The 24,390-nt window shown below is 41.1% G+C and overlaps 1 protein-coding gene across 11 annotated transcripts in view; it reads left to right on the top strand.

Moving 5' to 3' along the window:
• The window catches only part of zmynd11 (zinc finger, MYND-type containing 11), a 30,142-nt gene extending 8,040 nt beyond the window's left edge, over nt 1-22,102 (top strand). The window contains exons 3-18 of one of the 11 annotated variants that reach the window (XR_010166021.1): nt 1,930-2,089; nt 4,194-4,217; nt 6,560-6,832; nt 9,069-9,146; nt 11,116-11,208; nt 12,001-12,088; nt 12,523-12,578; nt 13,481-13,558; nt 14,128-14,246; nt 14,977-15,373; nt 15,838-15,912; nt 16,352-16,654; nt 17,497-17,682; nt 18,513-18,710; nt 21,266-21,317; nt 21,499-22,102. Coding sequence is in view for 6 of the 11 variants with exons in the window: in XM_063886026.1 (XP_063742096.1) it covers nt 1,930-2,089; nt 4,194-4,217; nt 6,560-6,832; nt 9,069-9,146; nt 11,116-11,208; nt 12,001-12,088; nt 12,523-12,578; nt 13,481-13,558; nt 14,128-14,246; nt 14,977-15,373; nt 15,838-15,912; nt 16,352-16,654; nt 17,497-17,682; nt 18,513-18,635 (2,053 nt within the window). In the remaining 5 variants the exon portion in view is untranslated. Of the gene's footprint in view, nt 1-1,929; nt 2,090-4,193; nt 4,218-6,559; nt 6,833-9,068; nt 9,147-11,115; nt 11,209-12,000; nt 12,089-12,522; nt 12,579-13,480; nt 13,559-14,127; nt 14,247-14,976; nt 15,374-15,837; nt 15,913-16,351; nt 16,655-17,496; nt 17,683-18,512 lie in introns of all 11 variants that reach the window. The other 10 variants (XR_010166020.1, XR_010166018.1, XR_010166017.1 and 7 more) reach the window with 10 other exon arrangements.
• The last annotated feature ends 2,288 nt before the right edge of the window (nt 22,103-24,390 follow it).

Below are 24,390 nucleotides of genomic sequence, written 5' to 3'. Positions count from 1 at the left end.
CAGGCTTTTTGTGTAATTAAGCTGGAGGAATTTATCTGGAGGGCTTAAAAAAACTCACAGGGCTTGGTAACTAGATAACTCATACATATATACTCAACAACCCAAGATATTTTATTATAAATGAGGTTATAAACACAGAAAAGCATTACAAACATTTGAATAGCTGCCAGCTTTTCAACGTTACCTGATAAATAACTTTGATTAATTGCCAAAAAAAGTTGTGTCTGGATTGATTTCTTCTTTTGTATATTGATCATGTTTTATCCTCTGAAAACAAATCGATGTATCTGTTCCAGTGTAAACAACCGGCTCAGCACATGAGTGGGAACCAGTGAGGAATGGTTCATCTTAAAATATAAACAAAGAAGAGAGAGCGCATTTTGAGTCTGCAGTGAAGAAAATCTATGGCAAAGAAGTTTGGTTGAACGATTGTACTTTTTATAATTTCTTCGGCCTTTTCTGGAGCTCGTTTAGCCGTATTATCTGGTAAACCTGCCTTTTATTATATGCAATTTTGAACTGAAAGAGCCTTTTGGTCTGTAAATCAAAATGTACATGTTGTGCCTTGTTTGCATCGGAAATATTCTACAAGTCTTACAGTAGATATGCTATCTGTCCAATCCAATCAACCCAGCATCCTCTAAAACTCAAAAATCGACTCCGAATTGATCAAAATCAGCGCCTGGAAGTTAATAAATGCCCACTTTCTGGTTAAAACTGCTTCTTTTGCATCCTTAAAATGTCCCAAATGGATTCAGCCTCCTCATAAAATCACCTTTTAAAGCTTAAACACCATCGTTATTTTATCTGTGGAGTGAAATCCCACAGTGCAGGCGGATCATCAGGCAGCGTACGGAGCTCAGACACAATGGCGAGCGGCTGTTGTCATGGCAACAGCAAGCAGCGGCATGCAACACACACACACACACACACACACACACACTCTTATATTTACACTGTAGCTTAATTTCACCAAAACTGGGGATGCTGGAGATCAGTGAGGCAGCGTACACATAATGAACTCCCTCCCAGATATTTAATCATCTCGTACAACGGACACATCAGTCTGGCTTTTAGTTGCTAAATCATTAACGAGGCTCAATGATAATTAACTAAACCTGGTATGTGTGTGACCAACTGTGACATTCATTTACATCTCATAGACAAAGCGAGAGCGCAGACCTTCCCCGAGGCCGACATCTCTCTCAATCTGAATGTTTTCTTTGCCAAGTACTCAAAATGAAATGCTTAATCAAAGTCCCAATCTGTAAAAACACAGAAATTATCATCAGATTTTTTTATTTCCGACAGACGCGTTCGAGGACTGTTGGAAATCTAAAAGTCTGCCGTTTTTAAGACAACATTTTGTATCGTTTGACAGACATTTATAGTGAGTTTATGATGAGGGTGGATGGATTTTCTCTGGTTTTATAATAAAAGGTCTTGGTGTTTTGTAAGTTGTATTTGTTTTGAACTACTTCCTTTCAGCAGACTGTCATTATGCTTTTTTAGAGATGCTTTATGAGGTATTAAGTTACCAATCATGTGTAACAAATCACCAGATATACAGTTTTTTGATTTTTGTGGAGTCTTGTTAGGGCTTCCTGTTATTTAGAATTTTAAGTAACGCTGTCTGACTGATCACCTCACAGACACACTATAGTCCTGGTGTTTGTAAGTCAGGAGTAAACACACTCTCCTGATTCCCCGCTGACATATTCTGTTCCCTGGCTGTCGGCCAGTCGGGGATACATGACCTCTGCTCAGGGAGCTTCACCGCCAGTCAGTGCAGGAATTGAGCTGCAGGACATTATCTCAAATGGAAACCAAGGTTTCAAATCTGTGGAGAGAAACTCAGGGATGTCTTACTTTGCAGACCATTTACATGCACTAAAAACCCACAACTCAAATACTCCTCCGCCTGCACAGGTACCTGAGCCGGGTGTTCGGGATGCACCCTAAGGAGACGGCGCGGCAGCTGAGCCTGGCGGTGAAAGACGGGCTGGTGGTGGAGACGCTGACCGTCGGCTGCAAGGGCTCCAAGGCCGGCATCGAGCAGGAGGGCTACTGGCTGCCCGGGGACGAGATGGTGAGTCCAGCACAGTCAACTGGGAATCATTTTCATAGATTAGTGACGAGATGGACCATTTTTATGCCTGATTTTTACCTGCTGTGTGTCTGTGTTCACAGTGAGCAACACTTTAGGAGAAAGTGCAACATTTTTGCTTTCTGCGGCCTCTAATTGTTTTCCAATTGATAGGATTTTGTAGTAGGAGCTGCAAAATAGACCAAAACTACTGTATGTTTCCAGCCAATCAAAGCCTGACCGTTCACAAAAGAATAGACCGTAATGATTAAGGCTCATCTGCTCAGTATTGTCTTGAATTATTGGCATAATCAGACATCAGAAAACACTGGAAAATGTCTCTAAAATCTGTAACTCACCTGTGATGAGATTAATCAGTACCCCGTTTCCTCCCTCTAATTGTATTACTTTTAACACTTTTTAAATGTTGGATATTATTACTTTTAACAAGTCTTACAAATAATATCCGACTCTAATTTGTCAGATATTAGTTTTTTATTTATTATTATTTGTATTATTATTATTATTATTGCCCATTTTGAGGGGAAATGGAAAAGTGTTGAATCTAAAAAGATAGAATTATAATAAAAAATGATAGCAAAACATTTATATTAGAACTCTTATTTAACACTGACTTTATTTTCCCTTTTGTTGTCCATACTTCTCGCCATGATTGTGCCAATTTTTTGGTGCAAACACCCTGAAACGGCATGGGTTTAAAGGGTTAATTCGACTAAATAAATAAAAACATTCCAGCTGATCTAAGCTCACAGGTTGCTCTGTTTTTAATTTGCTGAGATTTGAAATGATGAGATTAATCCATAAAGAAACATGAAAGTTACTGAAAATTCTGAAATCTGACTGGAGAAAGCTTTACACGTTTGCTTTAGAAATTACTTGCTCGACTAATTGGTTGATGGACTAATTGTAGACGGCTTCTTTAGAGATGGCAATTGGACTAAATAGGTATAGAAGTCTTGTAGAATAGCTGCTCACTACATCAATGGGAATGTCAGTTTATAAAGATATAAATGGCAGTAATTTGGAACATTACAATGAAGCTAGTAAAAGAAACTGAGATGCACGACGAAAAGAGAACACTATGAGGTAACACCGTTTCAGTCATTTGTATCAGGAGCCGTATTTGAAACGGGTTCATAGATTCTGTCAAGAGGAAGCTGCCCATCTGTCGAGTGGCTCTCAGTGTGAACACAGTCTTAACAGTACACACACACACACACACACACACGCACACACTTTACATGCAACAAATATGTCTGTTGTGCAGAGATCAAGAATGATTGAGATGCATTCTGCAAAGGGGAGAAAAGTGGAAGAAAGAGAGTGATATATGGGATGTTTTAGTGCAGTCTGTTTGCTCGAGCGTCCTTCCTCTGTGCAGCGTTGTGATATTAACTTTTTTTATCCTTCTCATGTGAAGTCCCCGCTTTCATTTCCTCTTATTTCCCCCGTTAGTTCACAGCGTAGACGTGCTTTTATATGTCACAGTGGTTTCATGGCAGCACTACCTGGGGAGAATCCTCCCGCCGTCCACCATTTGTTATGCAAAGAGCACTTAATGGATTACTGTGCAAGTGGCTTTAACGTGTTTCTGGTGGCTGCTTTAATCCACGTGCTTTTTGCAGGAGGATGCTCGCATGCTTTAAAACTACAAGCGTGTCATGCATGTGCAGGAAACAGTTGCACAAGAACTACATGAGACAAGATGATTATGTTTGTGTTAAAGAGATGCATATGATCACGTACATTTCCTAGATGATCCAGCATCCAAGGTGTTAACATTACTAGCCAGAAAAGGAGTCATGGGAAAAAAACATGCAAGATTTAGGAATGAAATACCAGTTTATTGTTGATTTCTCACCACAAAATATACATTTAAACTACTAGTGCATCATCTGTGCTTCACGGTAAATTAATATTCTGCAGGAAATAACTGAAAGGACTTATAAGATAGGAGGATGCAAAGCCTGTAGTGTCACCACAAAATATTCATAAACATGACTCCAGTGTCCAGCGGAGCTCAGGTGGTGTTGTTTTTAGCAGCCGGACTTTTAAACACTCCTCTCTGAATCACTTGCAATCACAGGAGCCGGAAGCCGAGGGAAGCAAGGTAAGGGATGCATATTTATTTTCAAACAAATTCAGGGTTTGGTCCCCTCATCTGATCCCCCCCCCCCCTCAACTAACATCATTCTGTGAGAAATCGGCACATGCAGCCAGGCTGGGATTTGAGTGAATCTTTTTCGTGCAGGTTGTAAAACATCCGAGACTGCAGTAGGAACTGGTTAGTGCTGAAGGTGTAGGCTGTGTTTTAAATATAATTGTAAAGTATTCCTGCAGAGTGAGTCTCCTCGCTGCATCTTAAACCAAATTATCACACAAGCTGAATTGCCTACAGCCTATAGAGTGGTGCAGGAATGAGTGCTTCAACCAGGAAGTTGATCACCAAAATTGACAACTTTTAGGCTCCCCTTTAGCTTAGCGGTGGTGACGTGAAGTCATGTGACCGTGCTGTAGTTCCTTTATAGCCCAACATTAGCCTCCTTTAGCTTAGCGGTGTGAGTGAAGTCATGTGACCGTGCTGTAGTTCCTTTATAGCCCAACATTAGCCGCCTTAGCTTAGCGGATGGTGACGTGAAGTCATGTGGACCGTGCTGTAGTTTCTTTATAGCTCACATTAGCCGCCTTTAGCTTAGCGGTGGTGACGTGAAGAAGTCATGTGACTGTGCTGTATTCCTTTATATAGCCCAACATTAGCCTCCTTATTAGCTAGCGTTCGTGACGTGAAGTCATGTGGGCCGTGCTGTAGTTCCTTATAGCCCAACATTAGTCCGCCTTTAGCTTAGCGGTGGTGACGTGAAGTCATGTGACCGTGCTGGTAGTTCCTTTATAGCCCAACATTAGCCTCCTTTAGCTTAGCGTCGTGACGTGAGTCCTGTGACCGTGCTGTAGTTCCTTTATAGCCCAACATTAGCCTCCTTTAGCTTAGCGGTCGTGACGTGAAGTCATGTGACCGTGCTGTAGTTCCTTTATAGCCCAACATTAGCATTTTACTTCTGGACATTGCATTTACTCTTCAAACTCAGAACATTTGTGCAAAGATGTAGAGATTATTCTGCTTAAGAAAACCTGTAAGTATTATAAACATGTGGCAGCAAAGATCCAATGGAAAAATCCCCTTGGCTTTAGTCGAGGGAGACCTTGTGCTGCTAACTTCCTGGTTAAAAAAACCCCATCATCCCTGCAGCACTCTGTTATATTAAACACTCTGCCAGAAGCTACCTGCTCTCCTTTAAACTCTGCTGTGAAAAGCTTCATGAAAGTCCAACGCAGCGCTGCGTCTCGGTGGCCACATTTCTTGTAGAAGTGCTCTGTGATCTTGATGAAATGTGCTCGCTACCTATCTATAGATGTGCTTTTGCTTGATTTTTAAACACAGAAACACTCAGCAGGTACAGCTCTAAGCCTTTACCGTGTGAGTGCCATTTAAAGTCAATTAACACGTTTTTAAATTCACCTTGAACCCCAAACTGTTTAACTAAAGCTAACGAGCAATGCTAGCATAGCCGCAGGTTGGTAGCGAGCACCTGTGTAGTATTTGGTAGTCTTTCTCCTCAGAGGGGGGTGTGTGTGTTCTGCCGTGATCTTAACTTCTGTCTGGCATGCGTGTTTCTTTGATCTCTCTTTATTTTTAATCAATGCAACAGGAGTCGGGGGAAGTGTGTGTGTGGGTGTGATGTTTTCCATGCCTGCTGCTAGTACTTTATCTGACGGGTTTTGCAGGGATCTGTTTAGTTAGCGGTCACATAGTGGACAGAGTTTAAATGTAAGAGACAGCTGCCTGGAGACAGTCCAGCTCCCTGTCCTCATGATGACCTTTAGGAATAATTCTATCCTCTAGCAGATACACTTAAAAATAGCTCTGTCTGCAAAACAAAGGTTAAATGCACTCATTCCTCAGATTAAATTGGATTAAACCAGGTTTTTACAACCCTTTATCTGCATATTTAAAGAGTTGATTTGATATTTCCAGGGGTTAAACTAACCTGGATGTCCTCCCTGTGATGCATGATGTGATGTGTTGATGCACTTTATCTCATTTCATTTACTGATGCATTATCTTGAGAAAATGAACTTCTTTGTACAATTCTCATCTTAATCATTTGTACTTTTCTGAATGCTCTATCAGCGTCTTAATGAGATGATTTCTCTTTGATTAATTCAGGTTTTTGGGGGAAGTTAGATATAAACTTCAGGATCAGAAGACTTTATTTATTTAGAATCAAAAATAAAATACAGCAAAGAATGAATAAATAAAAATAGTAAAACTAACTGTGCATTTCTACAACCAAATCAACCGTTTTGTCTGAGTGCAGCTGTTCGTTTGAGAGGTGTGGGATCCATCATGAAACCCCCGACACCCTGAGTTCAATCCTCATAAACCACATGCAGTTTCTCTTAAAGATGGCGGATGAAGAAGGTCGTCTCCTCCCCCCCTGCGGTGTCTCGAAGGTCGGAGGGGGGGGTCATCCAGACTGTTTCTCTGCTGTGTCTCCCCAGCAGGAGTGGGAGGCAGAGAGCCACGACTGGTACTGCTTCGAGTGTCACCTCCCGGGCGACGTGCTCGAGTGTGACAACTGCTTCCGGGTGTACCACCTCAAGTGTCTGTCGGACGAGTTCAAGCCCAAAGACGGGGGCTCACACTGGCAGTGTAGCGCCTGCAGGGTGGGTGCTCACAGGAGGGGGGGAATTAGATATAATACATATTTAATAATCCCTGCAGGGAGACTCAGAGGTTAGAGAAGCAGTAAGAGACAGAAAGAGAAGATCTCCTTCAGATAAATAACAGTAAAGGCCGGTAGCTGTTCATTTCCACAGTGAAACAGAGTGTTGGATAAGAGGTTTTTAGTGACTAGTGAGGTTAATGTAAAGAAAGGAAAGAGGTGAGGACCAGTGAGGTTAATGTAAATAAAGGAAAGAGATGAGGACTAGTGAGGTTAATGTAAAGAAAGGAAAGAGATGAGGACTAGTGAGGTTAATGTAAAGAAAGGAAAGAGGTGACTAGTGAGGTTAATGTAAAGAAAGGAAAGAGGTGAGGACCAGTGAGGTTAATCTAAAGAAAGGAAAGAGGTGAGGACCAGTGAGGTTAATGTAAAGATAGGAAAGAGATGAGGACTAGTGAGGTTAATGTAAAGATAGGAAAGAGATGAGGACTAGTGAGGTTAATGTAAAGAAAGGAAAGAGATGAGGACTAGTGAGGTTAATGTAAAGAAAGGAAAGAGGTGAGGACCAGTGAGGTTAATCTAAAGAAAGGAAAGAGATGAGGACTAGTGAGGTTAATCTAAAGATAGGAAAGAGATGAGGACTAATGAGGTTAATGTAAAGAAAGGAAAGAGATGAGGACTAGTGAGGTTAATGTAAAGAAAGGAAAGAGATGAGGACTAGTGAGGTTAATGTAAAGAAAGGAAAGAGATGAGGACTAGTGAGGTTAATGTAAAGAAAGGAAAGAGATGAGGACTAGTGAGGTTAATGTAAAGAAAGGAAAGAGATGAGGACTAGTGAGGTTAATGTAAAGAAAGGAAAGAGATGAGGACTAGTGAGGTTAATGTAAAGATAGGAAAGAGATGAGGACTAGTGAGGTTAATGTAAAGAAAGGAAAGAGATGAGGACTAGTGAGGTTAATGTAAAGAAAGGAAAGAGATGAGGACTAGTGAGGTTAATGTAAAGAAAGGAAAGAGATGAGGACTAGTGAGGTTAATGTAAAGAAAGGAAAGAGATGAGGACTAGTGAGGTTAATGTAAAGAAAGGAAAGAGATGAGGACTAGTGAGGTTAATGTAAAGAAAGGAAAGAGATGAGGACTAATGAGGTTAATGTAAAGAAAGGAAAGAGATGAGGACTAGTGAGGTTAATGTAAAGATAGGAAAGAGATAGGAAAGAGATGAGGACTAGTGAGGTTAATGTAAAGAAAGGAAAGAGATGAGGACTAGTGAGGTTAATGTAAAGAAAGGAAAGAGATGAGGACTAATGAGGTTAATGTAAAGAAAGGAAAGAGATGAGGACTAGTGAGGTTAATGTAAAGAAAGGAAAGAGATGAGGACTAGTGAGGTTAATGTAAAGAAAGGAAAGAGATGAGGACTAGTGAGGTTAATGTAAAGAAAGGAAAGAGATGAGGACTAGTGAGGTTAATGTAAAGAAAGGAAAGAGATGAGGACTAGTGAGTGTCAGATTGAATTTATGGGGGGAGTTTAGGCGTAGTTTGAAGGTGTCCTGATGATAACCATGTTTCAAGCTGTGATCTTCCTAGCTGTCCACATTTTTTTCTTAGTCAGACTAAGTTATTTTGGATATAAATTGTGCCTCCGCAAGTCAGAATCTAACCTTGTTGTCTTTCTCTGCTGCCACTGCAATAACAGTTTGTCTTTTAACCATTAGACACGGGATCGTTTCATAAGAGCATTACAAACTCTGCGTCCTCCTGCAGACATCTTGCAGAATTGTCTACGTTTCTCTGACCCTGATTCAGAACATTTCAGACTAAATTGACTTTCTAGTTTTTACTTCTAATGTAAATTATTAAGGACCTGTTGGCTTAAGTATTTCAGAAGTTGTACGCCAACCAGGACGACTGATAACGGAAGACATCACTCAGCTCTTATTCTATTTCTCAATTTCCCCTGTTGCTCATTCAGTTTCATTTCTCCTCTACAAGGCTTTTGCACATTGCATTTGGTCATTAAAAATATAACATTGAAGTAGAGATGCACCAAATCGGAAATCCTGGGGGGTGGGGGTGTATAAAACATAACAGTTTTCTGCTGATATAATAGAGTTCTATAAAATCTACATTTCTGGAAAGGAAGTGTTCTGAATCGATGCAGTTAATGAAGTCTCTCTGTGTGTTTTGTAGTTTTGGGTTTATCTAATCTAAGCTGGCCTCTCCTTCTGCCTTCCTCCCTGCAGGGCAGTAAAAAGAAGAACCTGAACAAACAGGAGATGAGTAAATACCTGCGCTTCATCGTCCAGCGTATGAAGGAGAGGGTGAGAGCAACACTTTTATTTCTGCCTCTAATTCATCAAACCTCCCTGTGGAAATACAGCAGGTCTTTGTGCCAGTGCTATGGCTCCTATTCTACTCACATTTTTGAAGAAGAAACCTTATTTCTAGCAGATTTGGGGAACTTTTTGCAAGGTTAACATTTATGTAGTTGTTTGGTTTGACTGGAATTACTGCAGGAGCATTAATCAACTATATAAATGTCCCCGTTGTACAAGCGCCACCGATCCCCTGCAGTGATAACACGGTGCTTTATCTCGAACACCTGCTTTTAATAAGTCACCAGCTGTGTGTTCACTCAGTGTAATGACAGCTGTGTGAAGCTAAACTAAAAGAAGGTTTTTCAAAATTAAAACAATCATTCTTTCTTTCAAAATGTTCTTTAGTTTTATTTATAAGAACCTTTTTTTTTGCAATTTTGTTCCATTTCAACTTCATGTTTTGAATCTGAAATCCTTATTTCTATCGTGTTAGTTTGACTTCTTAATCATTTGAATAATAACGACTAATTTGTCTCGTTTCAATTTGATTTTTAAAGCGGAAACCTTTCTTCACTTTGTAAATTTGACCTAAAATCTTTATTCTTTACTCTGTTTTGAGTTCTGTTCTCCTAAATATGTTAGTAGTTAAACAGCCCAAAAAAAACCTCACTCCCCCAAATCAAACTAAAGAGTCCCTTTACTCTCCTCCCTTTACCCCACCCTCCATCTCCCCTCACCCTCCTCTCTATTAAAGTTGTGTTAAGTCTCTCCCTTCATCCCAGCGCTGCCTGTAAAACAAGCTATAAAATCTCCTCAGTTATCCTGCATGTGTCCCTGCTTCATTACTCCTCCTCTTCCTCTCTATAAAGTTGGTATTAAATCATTACTCCTCCTCTTCCTCTCTATAAAGTTGGTATTAAATCATTACTCCTCCTCTTCCTCTCTATAAAGTTGGTATTAAATCATTACTCCTCCTCTTCCTCTCTATAAAGTTGGTATTAAATCATTACTCCTCCTCTTCCTCTCTATAAAGTTGGTATTAAATCATTACCTCCTCCTCTTCCTCTCTATAAAGTTGGTATTAAATCATTACCCCTCCTCTTCCTCTCTATAAAGTTGGTATTAAATCATTACTCCTCCTCTTCCTCTCTATAAAGTTGGTATTAAATCATTACTCCTCCTCTTCCTCTCTATAAAGTTGGTATTAAATCATTACTCCTCCTCTTCCTCTCTATAAAGTTGGTATTAAATCATTACCCCTCCTCTTCCTCTCTATAAAGTTGGTATTAAATCATTACCCCTCCTCTTCCTCTCTATAAAGTTGGTATTAAATCATTACTCCTCCTCTTCCTCTCTATAAAGTTGGTATTAAATCATTACTCCTCCTCTTCCTCTCTATAAAGTTGGTATTAAATCATTACCCCTCCTCTTCCTCTCTATAAAGTTGGTATTAAATCATTACCCCTCCTCTTCCTCTCTATAAAGTTGGTATTAAATCATTACCCCTCCTCTTCCTCTCTATAAAGTTGGTATTAAATCATTACCCCTCCTCTTCCTCTCTATAAAGTTGGTATTAAATCATTACCCCTCCTCTTCCTCTCTATAAAGTTGGTATTAAATCATTACTCCTCCTCTTCCTCTCTATAAAGTTGGTATTAAATCATTACTCCTCCTCTCCCTCTCTATAAAGTTGGTATTAAATCATTACTCCTCCTCTTCCTCTCTATAAAGTTGGTATTAAATCATTACTCCTCCTCTTCCTCTCTATAAAGTTGGTATTAAATCATTACCCCTCCTCTCCCTCTCTATAAAGTTGGTATTAAATCATTACTCCTCCTCTTCCTCTCTATAAAGTTGGTATTAAATCATTACTCCTCCTCTCCTCTCTATAAAGTTGGTATTAAATCATTACTCCTCCTCTTCCTCTCTATAAAGTTGGTATTAAATCATTACTCCTCCTCTTCGTCTGCAGGCGGTGGATCTGAACAAGAAAGGCAAAGACACGAAACACCCCATGTACAAACGTCTGATCCACACCGCGCTGGAGGTCTCCAACATCCACGAGGTAACCATCACTTCCAGAGACTCCCACTGACTCCCTGACTCCACTGACTCCCACTGACTCCCACTGACTCCCACTGACTCACTGACTACTGCACTTGTAACATACGTCATTTAATCAGTTTATATTTTAACTGAGGGATTTCAACAAAGAAAACTAAGGGATTTTAATACATTTGAAGTGTGTGTGTGACAGTGTGTGTGCTGTGTGTGACTGTGCTTTGGTCAGTAGTGCATCACACAAGCCTCTGTGTGTGTGTGTTTAATAATTACACAGCCCTCTCCTGGACCTCTCGCTTGTTGGTCGGTCACCCACACACACACACACACACACACACACACACACAGCAGTGAATACAACTCTTTGTCCTCGCTCTCTCTGACCGAGCTTTTTTCTCTCTTCCATTTTTTTGCTTTGAATTCAAAGAAAACTTTATTGACAACGCCATATCGAAACACAGTATTTCCAAAGTACTAACTCCTTTAAATGTGTTAACAATAACATGTTAGAGACACCTTTTCTGTCAAATGGTGACTTCTGGAGTCATGGGATTATTAAAGACTACAAATCCCACAGTGCCAGCCTTTTAACAGACACGTGTGGCAGAGGCCGTCCAGACACAGTTCTGACCCGTTAGATCATACAACAGAATGAAGGATACTCTAGGTTTGGTCATCGTTTAATTTGACTTTTGCCTCTTTTGTTTTAGTAAATTGAGGGATACCGTGTTAGAAATGTCAGTCTGAAAGGAAACGAAGGACACTATGTGATGTTGGATCTAACTCTGTGTTTCAGAATCTGTCTGAAGGAAAGTATAAAAGCTTCGATGAGTTCAAAGCAGACGCTCAGCTGATCGTGCACAACACTGCCATCCTGTACGGAGGTGAGTCAACGATTCATCACGTCGCCGCTACGGATTTAGTTTTTCATTTTTAAGAAACCCCCGAAAGTTAAACCTGGAATATTAGTTTTGATACAATATTCTACATTTTTCAGCCCATTGATGATCAAAGTCAGACCCTTATTTTTCCAGAGAAATACTAAATAATAACTGTAAGATTCATGGGACATGTGGACATGTATCGTCTTTTTCTGTAGCTTTAGGTCTTCTTTACTTCTAGAAATCAGGAGTTCTCCATATTTCATGATGGAGTTTAGAAGTGGAACTCTAAACCAAATTCACCGTCAAAAAATACAGGATAAAAAAACCAGTTCTTGTTTTTTGACCCTTGTTTTAATCGCACCAATGTATGTTTTCAATCTTAATTGTGTGTGTGTGTGTGTGTGTGTGTGTGTGTGTGTGTGTGTGTGTTCCAGTTAACAGCGACCAGGCGGAGATCGCTCGGCTGCTCTTCAGCGACACGTGCCACGAGGTAAGAGTTTACTTTTCCCTTTCTTAGATTTAATTTTGGTCTTAAATTAAGAGCTTATAGTACCGTGTCTCCTTTTAGAGTTGTTGTTTTGTTGTTCATGCATTTAACTCCTCTTCCTCCTCCTGCCTCTCATCCTCCTCTGCCTCTTCCTCCTCCTGCCTCTCCTCCTCCTGCCTCTCCTCCTCCTGCCTCTTCCTCCTCCTGTCTCTTCCTCCTCCTGCCTCTCCTCCTCCTGCCTCTCATCCTCCTGCCTCTTCCTCCTCCTGCCTCTCCCTCCTCCTGCCTCTCCTCTTCCTTCCTCTCCTCCTCCTGCCTCTTCTTCCTCCTGCCTTTCCTCCTCCTGCCTTTCCTCCTCCTGCCTCTTCCTCCTCCTGCTCTCATCTCTCCTGCCTATCCTCCTCCTGCTCTCATCCTCCTCCTGCCTCATCCTCCTGCCTCTTCCTCCTCCTGCCTCTTCCTCCTCCTGCCTCTTCCTCCTCCTGTCTCTTCCTCCTCCTGCCTCTCATCCTCCTCCTGCCTCATCCTCCTGCCTCTCATCCTCCTCCTGTCTCTTCCTCCTCCTGCCTCTCCTCCTCCTCCTGCCTCATCCTCCTCCTGCCTCTTCCTCCTCCTGCCTCTTCCTCCTCCTGCCTCTCCTCCTCCTGCCTCTTCTTCCTCCTGCCTCTCCTCCTCCTGCCTCTTCCTCCTGCCTCTCCTCCTCCTGCTTCTTCCTCCTCCTGCGTCTTCTTCCTCCTGCGTCTTCTTCCTCCTGCCTCTTCCTCCTCCTGCCTCTCCTGCCTCTTCCTCCTCCTGCGTCTTCTTCCTCCTGCCTCTTCCTCTCCTGCCTCTTCCTCCTCCTGCCTCTTCCTCCTCCTGCCTCTTCCTCCTCCTGCCTCTTCCTCCTCCCGCCTCTCCTCCTGCAGCTGAACGAGTTGCTGTTGTGTAAGAACTGTTTCTACCTGTCCAACGCACGGCCAGACAACTGGTTCTGTTACCCCTGTGTGAGTACAACCAGAAACACAAGCACCACCACAGCTTCTCTGGACCAAATGGCTCCTAAAACACACACACACACACACACACACACACACACACACACACACACACACACACACACACACACACACACACACACACACACACACACACACACACACACACACACACACACACAGTTTTTCATTTTGTTCTGTGAGTACGATCACTGGTAGCAGTTGTAAGGTGCACATTTGTTATTGGTTTTCTACAGAGCACATTATCACTGTTACGTTGACAGAAAAAACTGAGAAACTGCACTTTTGAAATATATTTTCTGGACAGTTTTGACACAGAAAGGATTAAATGAAGTGAAATAATTGACAACCTAACCTATAAGGTGAAAAATGCATTAATAATCAATCAATATTTGCAAAACATACTTAAATATGAATACTTAAGCATATTAAATGTTATTCTAGCAGCTAATTCAACCCCCAACATATTTTACCGTGAGTTTTTCTAGTCAGACCAACATTGCTTGGTTTTGACCTCTGGCTTATCATGTTTCTCTGTGTGTCCGTTTCCTCTGCAGAGCCCCAACCATGACCTGGTCTGGGCCAAGATGAAGGGCTTTGGATACTGGCCAGCCAAAGTCCTCCAGAGAGAGGAGAACCAGGTGGACGTTCGCTTTTTCGGACACCAGCACCAGAGGTTAGCACATCTGGAACACAACAGCACCTCTCTGTTCATTCATCTGGCAGGACATCACACCCCAGGGTCCGACTGCTTGTGTCCTTATTCATGCAGGGGATTTCTGTTGGGATAAATTCCTCTTATTTAACACGGAAACAACCTGAAGCTGTGACGGCAAAAACTTTCCCCCACTCTCTCTCTCTCTCTCTCTCTGTCTCTCTCTCGAGATTGTCTCCTGAATAAAGATGGATAAAGTTTCACTTTCAACTTCATGTTATACCTCGGCTCCACGCCTTCCTGTCACATGGTGCCGCTTGTTGGTACCATTTTCAGACGATTTGTAATCTAATCTAGATGGCTTTTAGAGATTTCAAGAAGCACATAAACAAAGGAGGTCTTTTATGAACATGTATCCACATTGGAAGTAGATGAGATGTTTGAGGAGTTAGATAAAGATGATAGATTTAATTATGCACCCCAGGAAGCCATGCGTGGCAAGTCGAATGTTGGCTATTCCACATTCCATTTTTAACTTCTTATTGTAATTTAAATAATTGTTTTTGGAGCACTTGAAGCCACAACTGTTGATTCTGTGTATAAATCACATTAAAGCTGATTAAGCCCGTTGGAAAACCTCTCAGATTAGATGCAGTTCCTCCCAAAACACTCATAAAATGTCCGGAAACACACCAACTAGTTTAATTGCTACTAAATAAATCCTGCTCTCTTTATTCCCCGTCCTCCGCAGAGCGTGGATCCCGTCGGACAACATCCAGGACATCAAGGTGAGCGTGCAGCAGCTGCAGGTGAAGCGCAGCAGCGGCTGGAAGAAGGCCTGCGAGGAGCTGGAGGTCTACCAGCGCTTCCTGAGGGAGGGACGCTTCTGGAAGACAAAGATGGAGGAAACCAACATGGCAACAGAACAACAACAGCAACAGCTGCAACAACAACAACAACAACAACAACAACAACAGCAGCAGCAGCAGCAGCAGCAACAGCAGGAGAACCAGAGCCAGAACCAGAGCCAGAGCCAGAGCCAGAGCCAGAGTCAGCGGCAGGAAGGAGCCGGCAGGACGGACCGGCTGGAGCGGACCGACGAAGCCGAGTCCAGCATCTCCTCCACCAGCAACGAGCAGGTCCGACATGTGAGTACACTTTGAATTATATACAGAAGAAACAAATATACGAGACCAAGTCATGCAGTGAATTGTTGTGGTGAAAAATATCAGAAAGTCAGTCAAATCCTGCAGAGAGAAACACAGTGAACAGCGCCACCTGGTGGCTAGACAGCACATGTCAGTAGAGCATGGTGTAAAGGTATTGAGTATATAGTGTATAAAAATAGCATCTTCAGACTTCTTAATATGGTTGGCAGTATCTTTAGTCTTCTTCAGTGACCTTAGCGCCACATAATGTAAACAAACAATAACGTTTTTTTTAAGTAAATTCTGAATGATTCTGGCCTCAGAGTAATCTCCTATTCCTCAAGTAAAAATTCTTAAAATTAATTAAACTATAATCTCTGTTGGAACAAGAAACGAACGACTTTGAGAAACATTTTACTAAAAGTGTAGTTTCTAATAATTACGTCTGTTTTTCCTTCTTCCAGCTCAAAAGCAGCCTGGAGCCCAAGGCCAAGAAAAGCCGCCGGACACAAATAGTCGAGCCCAAAGAAGAAGCGAGCGTGAGAGACACACACTCACACACTCGCACGCTCACACACACATTTTAGTTATGTATGTAGTGTGTATAAAGTATGCACTTCGTCAGCTTATCACAGAGCTACATTTCCAGAGTATTTAATGAAATTTATGCAAAATAAATGTATTTGATTAGTGTTTTAAGTATATATATTTTCTAAAATAACGACCTATTTAGCGTCTATCAAAACTGTCTGTACGTGGTGCTTCACAAACAAAGACAAATAAAAGAAGGCAGGGAAGCACTTGCATAAAAACACAGTGAAAAGAAAACGACTTTTCCTTCCCTTGAATTTTGCAAACTGCATCCTTATTTTTGCATCAGTCAAAATAAATGTTGTTGTTTATTACCGTGCATTGAACCCGTGCTTCAGTTCTCTGAATCACCTAAACCTGTCTCTTGTCTTCCATCCATCGCTTCAGTCTCACTGCTCGTCTCTCCTGCAGGACCCGGAGCCGGAGATGGAGGCGGTGAGCTCCAGCCAGGAGATCCCGGTGTCGTCGGCGCCGCCGCAGCCCGAGAGGCTGTCGGTGTCCACGCAGACCAAGAAGGCGAGCGGGGGGTCGCCGCGCACGCTGCACCGCGGCACGCAGACCAGCAGCGACGGCGCCTGCCAGAACATGTGCCACGAGAAGTACACCAAGGTGTTCAACGACGTGAAGGAGATGATGAAGGCCGACAACAAGAGGGAGACGGAGCGGGTGGTGCGGGAGGCGCTGGAGAAGGTGGGTCCATGTCCGGGAAGATTTGAATGTCCTGGACACACTGAAAGTCCGGTCAAATCTAACCTCTGTTTATTATTGAACCATTGATAGAGAAAACTGGTTAAGAAATGGCTTCTTCCAGGCATGTAGGTTCATATTTTACCCCAAAATATTAGCAGAAATCCTCCGCTTTAAGCATGGCAACTTTATTTATGGACCATTTCTTACCACTACATTCAATAAAAGCCAGAGAATCCGAATTAAAAGACGCTTCATTAGCGTAAGACTAAGAAAACAAACAAAGCGGTGAAGGCTTCCTGAACGCTGCAGCAGAGTGCGTCTCATTCAGAAAATATCACAGCGGCGTTTATGGGCTGGAGTTCATGTCACTCAAGCCACTTTTGGGCCAGATTTGTGAGTCACTTTGATATGACGAAGGCATCACTCTGAATCATTCTGCTAGTGGAAGCATCGAAAATGATGTAAGCAGAGTGAATATTATGGGATGTAGAGCAGGGTGAAGGTCGTTTTTTCCCAGGAGATTTTAAGTGATGTCGTCCACTCTCGCCCCGATGATCCGTCACATAAACGCCTATTTGAGGAAAACCGTTCCATCTTTAAAAACATCCTTTTAGTCCAATAAAGTCGAGAGTCTGGAGAGCGGGTTGAACTTTGATTCTGGTTTCTCCGTTAGAGAATGGCGAACCAGTATGACGGCGAAGTTGAATGATTCTGAGCTCCGTTCCACATCGATTGCCCATTCATTCCCAATGCGGACGAATTTCTCTGAAAGTCTAAAGAGTTGAAACTGTGTGTGTGTGTGTGTGTGTGTGTGTGTGTGTGTGTGTGTGTGTGTCCCTCAGCTGCGGGCGGAGATGGAGGAGGAGAAGCGCCAGGCGGTCAGCAAGGCGGTGTCCGGGGCTCAGGCGGAGATGGAGAGGAAGTGTAAGCAGGTGAAGGAGAAGTGTAAAGAGGAGCTGGTGGAGGAGGTGAAGAAGGTGGTGGCCCAGCACAAGCAGCTCATCTCCCAGACCAAGAAGAAGCAGTGGGTGAGTTACCAGCAGATTAACCAAACTAACCTGAGCTTAACTAGTGCCTTCAGCTCTGTGACTCGAGTCGATCCGGACTCAATTATTCATTTCATTCATCTTAATTAGTTGTTTGCCATTAATTCCATATATAATCATCACCCAGTGTTCAAAACCTCCTTCAAAATAAAAGCATAGAGAACCTCTGCAACTAAAATAATTCCGATAAATAAATCTTAAATCCCAGAATGCTTTCGATTCTCAGAAAACAATAATATATATTTTTAAATCCAAATTTTGAGATTTTCAGGCGAAATAATCTGAAAATAAATTGAGTTTAATCTCAAATGTTTTTTATTATTTATTTTCGTAGAATTTGTTTAAATTTTCTAAGAAAGAATAAATTCTGATATTAAAATCTGAATGTTGGGGGGGGGGGGGGGGGAGTAAGAATCAAGAATAACAAATTAAAAAAGTTCATCAAATCTTTTTGGATCGTTTAATCTCAAAACTGAAAAAATAAACATCATATTTTTTATCTGGAAAAAAAGACAATTTGTTTTTAAAAAAGGTCAAAAATTCTGTGGAACAAAAATAAGAATGAATAATATTTTTAGATCATTAATTAAACTCTGATGTAAAGTCTACCACCGAGTCCCCAGCGCTGTAAATACCTTTCCAGTGATTTGATTACATTTGCATATTGTTGCGCCTGTTCCTCTAGCGGTACAACTTTTGTTCTTACCACGATCCTTTTCCGTTCTTGCCTCCTCACAATTAAGCCTTTTAAAAGTTTCATTCTGACTTTTTAAATCTGGTGCCGCTCCCTTTTTTATCCCCGTTGTTTCCAGTGTTATAACTGTGAGGAGGAGGCCATGTATCACTGCTGCTGGAACACCTCCTACTGCTCCATCAAGTGCCAGCAGGAGCACTGGCACGCCGACCACAAACGCACCTGCCGCAGGAAGAGATGAACAAGCCCCGCCCCCTTTCCACCTTTCCACACAACGCCATTGGCTCTCTCGCCCTCCTCTCTTCCTCCTCCTCCTGTCAGTCAGTGTCTACCACACACACACACACACACACACACACAAGCTTCTCTACTTGCCTTCCTGAACACTTTGTGAACTCTGTGTGAAAAGAGCAACTTGTCCCCTCTTTGTTTTTATTATTTAACGTTCCCGTTTTATTGATTTTATACCGGGTTGCTCCGATGCAGAGTATGATGATGTTTTTTTAATTTGTTTTCCTTTCTTTTACTGAAGTGCTCACTTTGAGAATGTGTTATTTAAGTGTGTAGTAACGGACGAGCGTATATACGTTTTATTACCTGGATTTTTAAAAAAGGAAATCACTTTTTCTTACTGTAAATGCAACGAACACACACCGTCGATATTACGAGAAAAGTTTAGAGAAATACCGTAAATATTATCCGCATCCAGCTAGCTCCTCTTTCATACGGGAACCCTTTTTTAAAATCTGCACACGCTATTGATTTGGCTCACCGACGTGAAATTACTTATCTCGTGTTTGAATGAAACGGTGCGTGGCATCCCTTCTCTCGTTTCTACCTATATCTGATGTCACTTATTGGGAACAGGGTTACAAAAGTTGGCCTTTAAAAAAGACGCCGACAAATAAATCTTCCATGTATTATTAAATTATAATATAATTGTGCACATTTTGAGGCTCTTTATTCCAGATTTTACGAGTCAATATATTAAAGAAAATTGGTTTTAATTCGGGGAAAATGCAGAGCAATTTTTCCTGAGCTGGGTCTTGGAGAGGTTCACAGATTTGACCGATTTCTGCACCGTTTTTCGCCCCAAATCTCGCCAAAACATTGTGTTGATCCTTAAGTTCTCAAACTGAGATATTCTGTATATTTTCCAGATCATTTTTATAGCGATTCCTCTTTTTTTTTTACCCTTTCACTGCATTGCTGTAGTTAGGTGGTCAGTGCCTGTTTTTTTATTTCTCCATGCATGTTGATAGCTTCCTAGTTTTCCTTTCATTACGGTAAAAAAACGACAGCATGGATTCCAGGATGTGGCTGGTGTCCAATGAGCAGTGCGGACGGATGGACCAATATAAGACATTATGCAACATGTGAACGATCAACCCTTTTCTACGGTGTCCCCGCGCTGCGTGTCTCCGCTGTGTAAATACGGTGCTGGGAAACTCTGTCCTTTTTTAAAAAGGGGCAATCAAATTGTCCCGTTTTTGTTTTGAGACGCTTTTAAAGTCTGTTTCCTCAGTAATGAAGACTGACTGAACGGAGGAAATACTTCAGTAACTCTGTACAGATCGCTTCTTTTTTACACACACACACACACACACACACACACACACACACACACACACACACACACACACACACACACACACACACACACACACACACACACACACACACACATTGCTGTTAATAAACCTGTGCTTCTGTTGACATGTGGCAAATAAAATACCGTAAATTCTCCCGTAGTGGTGAGGAGCTTTTTCAACTCGAGAGAATCCATTTTAAACTTTTAAGACCTGGAGGAACTTTGGTTTCCCGCGTCGCTCTAATGCAGTATTTTCACCAGAGTGGGCGGGGCTTAGTTTATACCGGAAATGACGTTGGCGCCTCAGGCTGTATTTTACTAGAAAAAACCCCGGCTTACAAAATAAATATAAAATAACAGGAAAAAATACAAAATGTTTTATAATTCATGACCACTTTATAACGCAACTGCTAATTAACTTCAAAATTAAGAAATAGTTTCGTATCATAAACCTAATGAAGGTTTGATTTTCTGAGATATTCTTCAATATAGTAGCTCCCCTGGTTCCTCAGTTAGATTATTTTATGTTTCTAATGATCTGTCCATTCATTTAATTATGTGTTTAATGTCAGTGAATAATGGATAGGATATTCACGGCATTAAATATCATGTTTGGACCATTTAACATTCAAATATATCGCATCATCATGGAACAAAACTGAGAAAAATCCCCAATATGAGAAACAGCAACCTCAATTAACAAACCTATAAAACAAACTTCTTCATTTCTTGTTATTTATCAATGGTAACAAACTGCAGACTCAAAACATATATATATATGTATACACACACACACAGGAAATGTTTATTGTTCCTGTTTTTTATTGTAGCCTATGGAAAAATCCCACTTAAAAAACAACACTGTAATATTTTTACCAGACCACCATTACATGTTCCATCTCGCGCACCCCCTGGTGGCAGCTCCACACTTTGGGAATCCCTGCTCTAAGCACCGAGGAATAAGATAAATCCGTTTTCAACACAAATAATGTACCTGTTTTTGATGAATTCACTCTTTAGATCAGATTTGATAGGGAGTCTCACCTTTGTACTCTGTTCGCAGTGTAAATAAAGGACTTGTATTCTCACGTTTTGAAAAAGCCACCCACTATCAGAGGATTAACGGTAGCCGTTGTTCCCGACGTCTCACTCTCTTCTGAGTCTTTTTATTTTTTGGAAACTCATTTAAGTGTATCACTTTAATAAGATGTAATTGTACAGTTTCTCTGTCCATCCCTCGGCCTCTGATTCATTCTGATTAATGATCCTCTCCTCTGCAGGCCTTTTCTTTCCTCCACCCTCCTCATCCTCCTCCTCATCATTGCACTACATGTAAATAAACATCTCCTCCTTCATATTATATTGTATAAATGGATCCACACGTATGTTCTGTGTTCACAGTGATCTGGACGACTGTTAGTTCTAGTTTTGTACAATGTACAACCGTTTATCTGCCCCCCACACTCTGAGGTTTGTGTCACTTAAGCCTTGTTTCTAATTCCTTTTGATTCAGTCACAGCTGCACGGCACCTTCAGCTCATGCACACATCTCAAAAACCAGGGGGAAATCTGATACGTCTCCCAAAGTCTCCTTTCTCCCTGAAGGTGACGCACTTTTTGTCACAGCTCTCACTGTTTTTATATTCGTCCATCCAGACGTTTTAACGAACAATGAAAAACGAGAAGATGTTTCAGCGTGAGAAAACCTTTTGACTTCATTCCTGTGTTTTTAGTTTTTTTACCTGCATGAGTAAAGGTGTGTTTCTCCAGCTCCTTGTTTTAAAAAAGAAAAGACAGAGTAAAGCAATATGACAATGACGTTTTTACACTTTCTGGAACTACAGTCGAGCGAAAAGGTGATTTAAATCCATCAGATTTGGCTTTTTATTGTCTTTATTCCACAGCTTTCATTTAATCGTGTGGAATAAAAGCAGTCTAGAGTCCCCCCCCCCCCCCCCCCTCCCGTATCCTCTGTCCATATGTAAACTATTAAATGTGGTTTAACATTTATTTTCTATGCTCCTGACATTTCATTTTGTTTTGATGCTTTAGCTAGCAATATGTATATAAATATATTCTATGTGCTAACATGGAGGAAATAAATGTATCAACAAGTTCCCGAGGCTCCGGTGTTTCCTGTTCCCAACCCTCGCAGACTCTAGGATTTACTTATCAGACTTTTGTGACTTGACTGTTTTTTTAAATGACTTTTTTCATGACATTCTCCACATTCTTTAATCACTTCTATGCCTTTTTTTAACATATATTATTCGTCATCCTTTATGGTGACTTTCATATTTCTCAACATTGTACTTTGACTTCTTATTCATACATTAAAGACGCTACACTATGCCATTATTCCATTCTTTAACGTATAAGAATATGACTTTTTCATCATTTTGACACTCCTATTAGTATGGCCTCTTTTTAACACATGACACATTATGCCAGGGGTGTCCAAACTACGGCCCGGGGGCCAAATGCGGCCCTCAGGCCATTTTGAATCGGCAAAAAATGCAATATGGCTCACAAATTACACTCCTGCTGGTCTTATATTGTACTTCTCAAACATATATGTTAACATATATTAATGATCCCAATTTAAAGTAAATTCAGTCATTTAGAATGTATAACTTACTTCTATAACCAGCTTGAGATGTAACCTCCATATTTCCACTGATTATCAGCACTCTGAGGCTTCTGTTTTAAGGAAGGAGCTGCCGACAGAAGAAATGAACCCTGAAGACAGACGGGATGTAGGCTGTTCTGTCCTCAAAGCGTTTGAAAGTATCGCGCATTATTCACCTACATCTGATTTGTTTTTCTAACTTGTAACTTCACTTTTGAGGCGGTATTCTCCTCTAGAAGCGGCCCAGCTCTCCGTATATCTTTCTGTATGTGGCCCTCGGTGAAAAAAGTTTGGACAGCCCTGTAACATACAGTGCCTGTTCTGTTTTCAACAAACTGTAAACGTTGAACGTATGTGTTCATACTGAGGACTTTCTTTATGTCGTAATAAAAATCTCTATACATAAACATTCCTTTCTAATCCTCGACAAACTTCACGATGAGCTTCTTCTAATTTTCCACATTTGTTTTACAGATGACTTTTTTGGGTCGTATTTTTCAACATATGTTAAATTGATATTTTCAACACACTGGTTTCGTTGATCACTTCTTCACTATTTCCTATTTTTCGACACACTATACTATGTCTTTATATACCAGACTGAGTGTTTCATCATTTTGACATCCTATCAGCATAAATGATGACTTCCTGAACGTTTCCAGACACTGTAAAACATTGATTTTTAAATGTATGACATGTTTCACTTTTCTACTTACTATGATACGAGTTTAAGAAAGAGTCCCAGATCTGAGGAATCTAAAAGCAGTCCTAGACGGACTATAAGAGGATCCATGCCCTTTAAAGTGTTTGTATACCGTCTCATGTCCTCTGCTGCTCTTAATGTCTCTGCTTATTGTAGAGCACTTTGCCTCTGTTGGGGGTCTGTCCGTCAGACCCCAACAATAAAAACACAACATCCCATACTTTATTGTCAAAAGCATTGAAATATTTATTGAATTGAAAGACTTCATGTCAACTCAAATAAGATATTTTTAAAACCTTTAAAAAAAACATACTGGGGGGGGGACATACATCTCGCTGATGAAAGAAGAAACAAACGGTGAAGAAAGTGCTTTTTTTCTCGTGTTGAAACTAGAACATTCGGCGTTTGACCTCCCCTCCTCTTCCTGACCTCTCTGAGCCCTGATTGATCTGTCCATGTAAAAAATATGACGGACTTCAGATATTTACAATCCTGGCGGCTGCTCGCCTTCCTGCTGTCCCTCTGAAGGGTCGACGATTTTTATTTTCCTAAATTGATCCTGCGCTGCATGTTGGTCCGTTTCAAACAGAGGAGTTTAACTACTTGTATTCCTCTGTGTGTCCTTTTAGAGATGGCATGTGCTCCCTGATCACCTGATATATGAAGAGTTCTGATCCAAATCATATGGAAGTAGCTGAAAAGTGACTTTAATCATATCTTTTCTTTCAAAACTGCACATTGATATTCTTATTTTACTTAGAGTCCTCTCCAGCTCATTTTCAGGTTGATTTGGCCGGCTCTGATGCGATTGCTCAACCGCTAGTCCCGCCCCTTAGCCTATCACGTACAATGAGTTGGAGCGCTAGCCAATAGGATCGTCCGATGGAGGGTGCAGAATATGTCAATTTTTCTCAGTGATATTTGGGATTTAAAATTCATACATGAAAAGAAAAACGTATTTTAAAATGTTAAAACACAATGGCCCTACTTTCTGGACTTGGCTGTGAACCCTGATACTTATCATTTAAATTAGATTTCCTACGTTTTATTGGAACAACACACGTTACAGGCTA

This window comes from Eleginops maclovinus, chromosome 6 (assembly GCF_036324505.1).
Source record: "Eleginops maclovinus isolate JMC-PN-2008 ecotype Puerto Natales chromosome 6, JC_Emac_rtc_rv5, whole genome shotgun sequence".
Classification (NCBI taxonomy): domain Eukaryota; kingdom Metazoa; phylum Chordata; class Actinopteri; order Perciformes; family Eleginopidae; genus Eleginops; species Eleginops maclovinus.
This window is presented reverse-complemented; position numbering and strand designations above follow the sequence as displayed.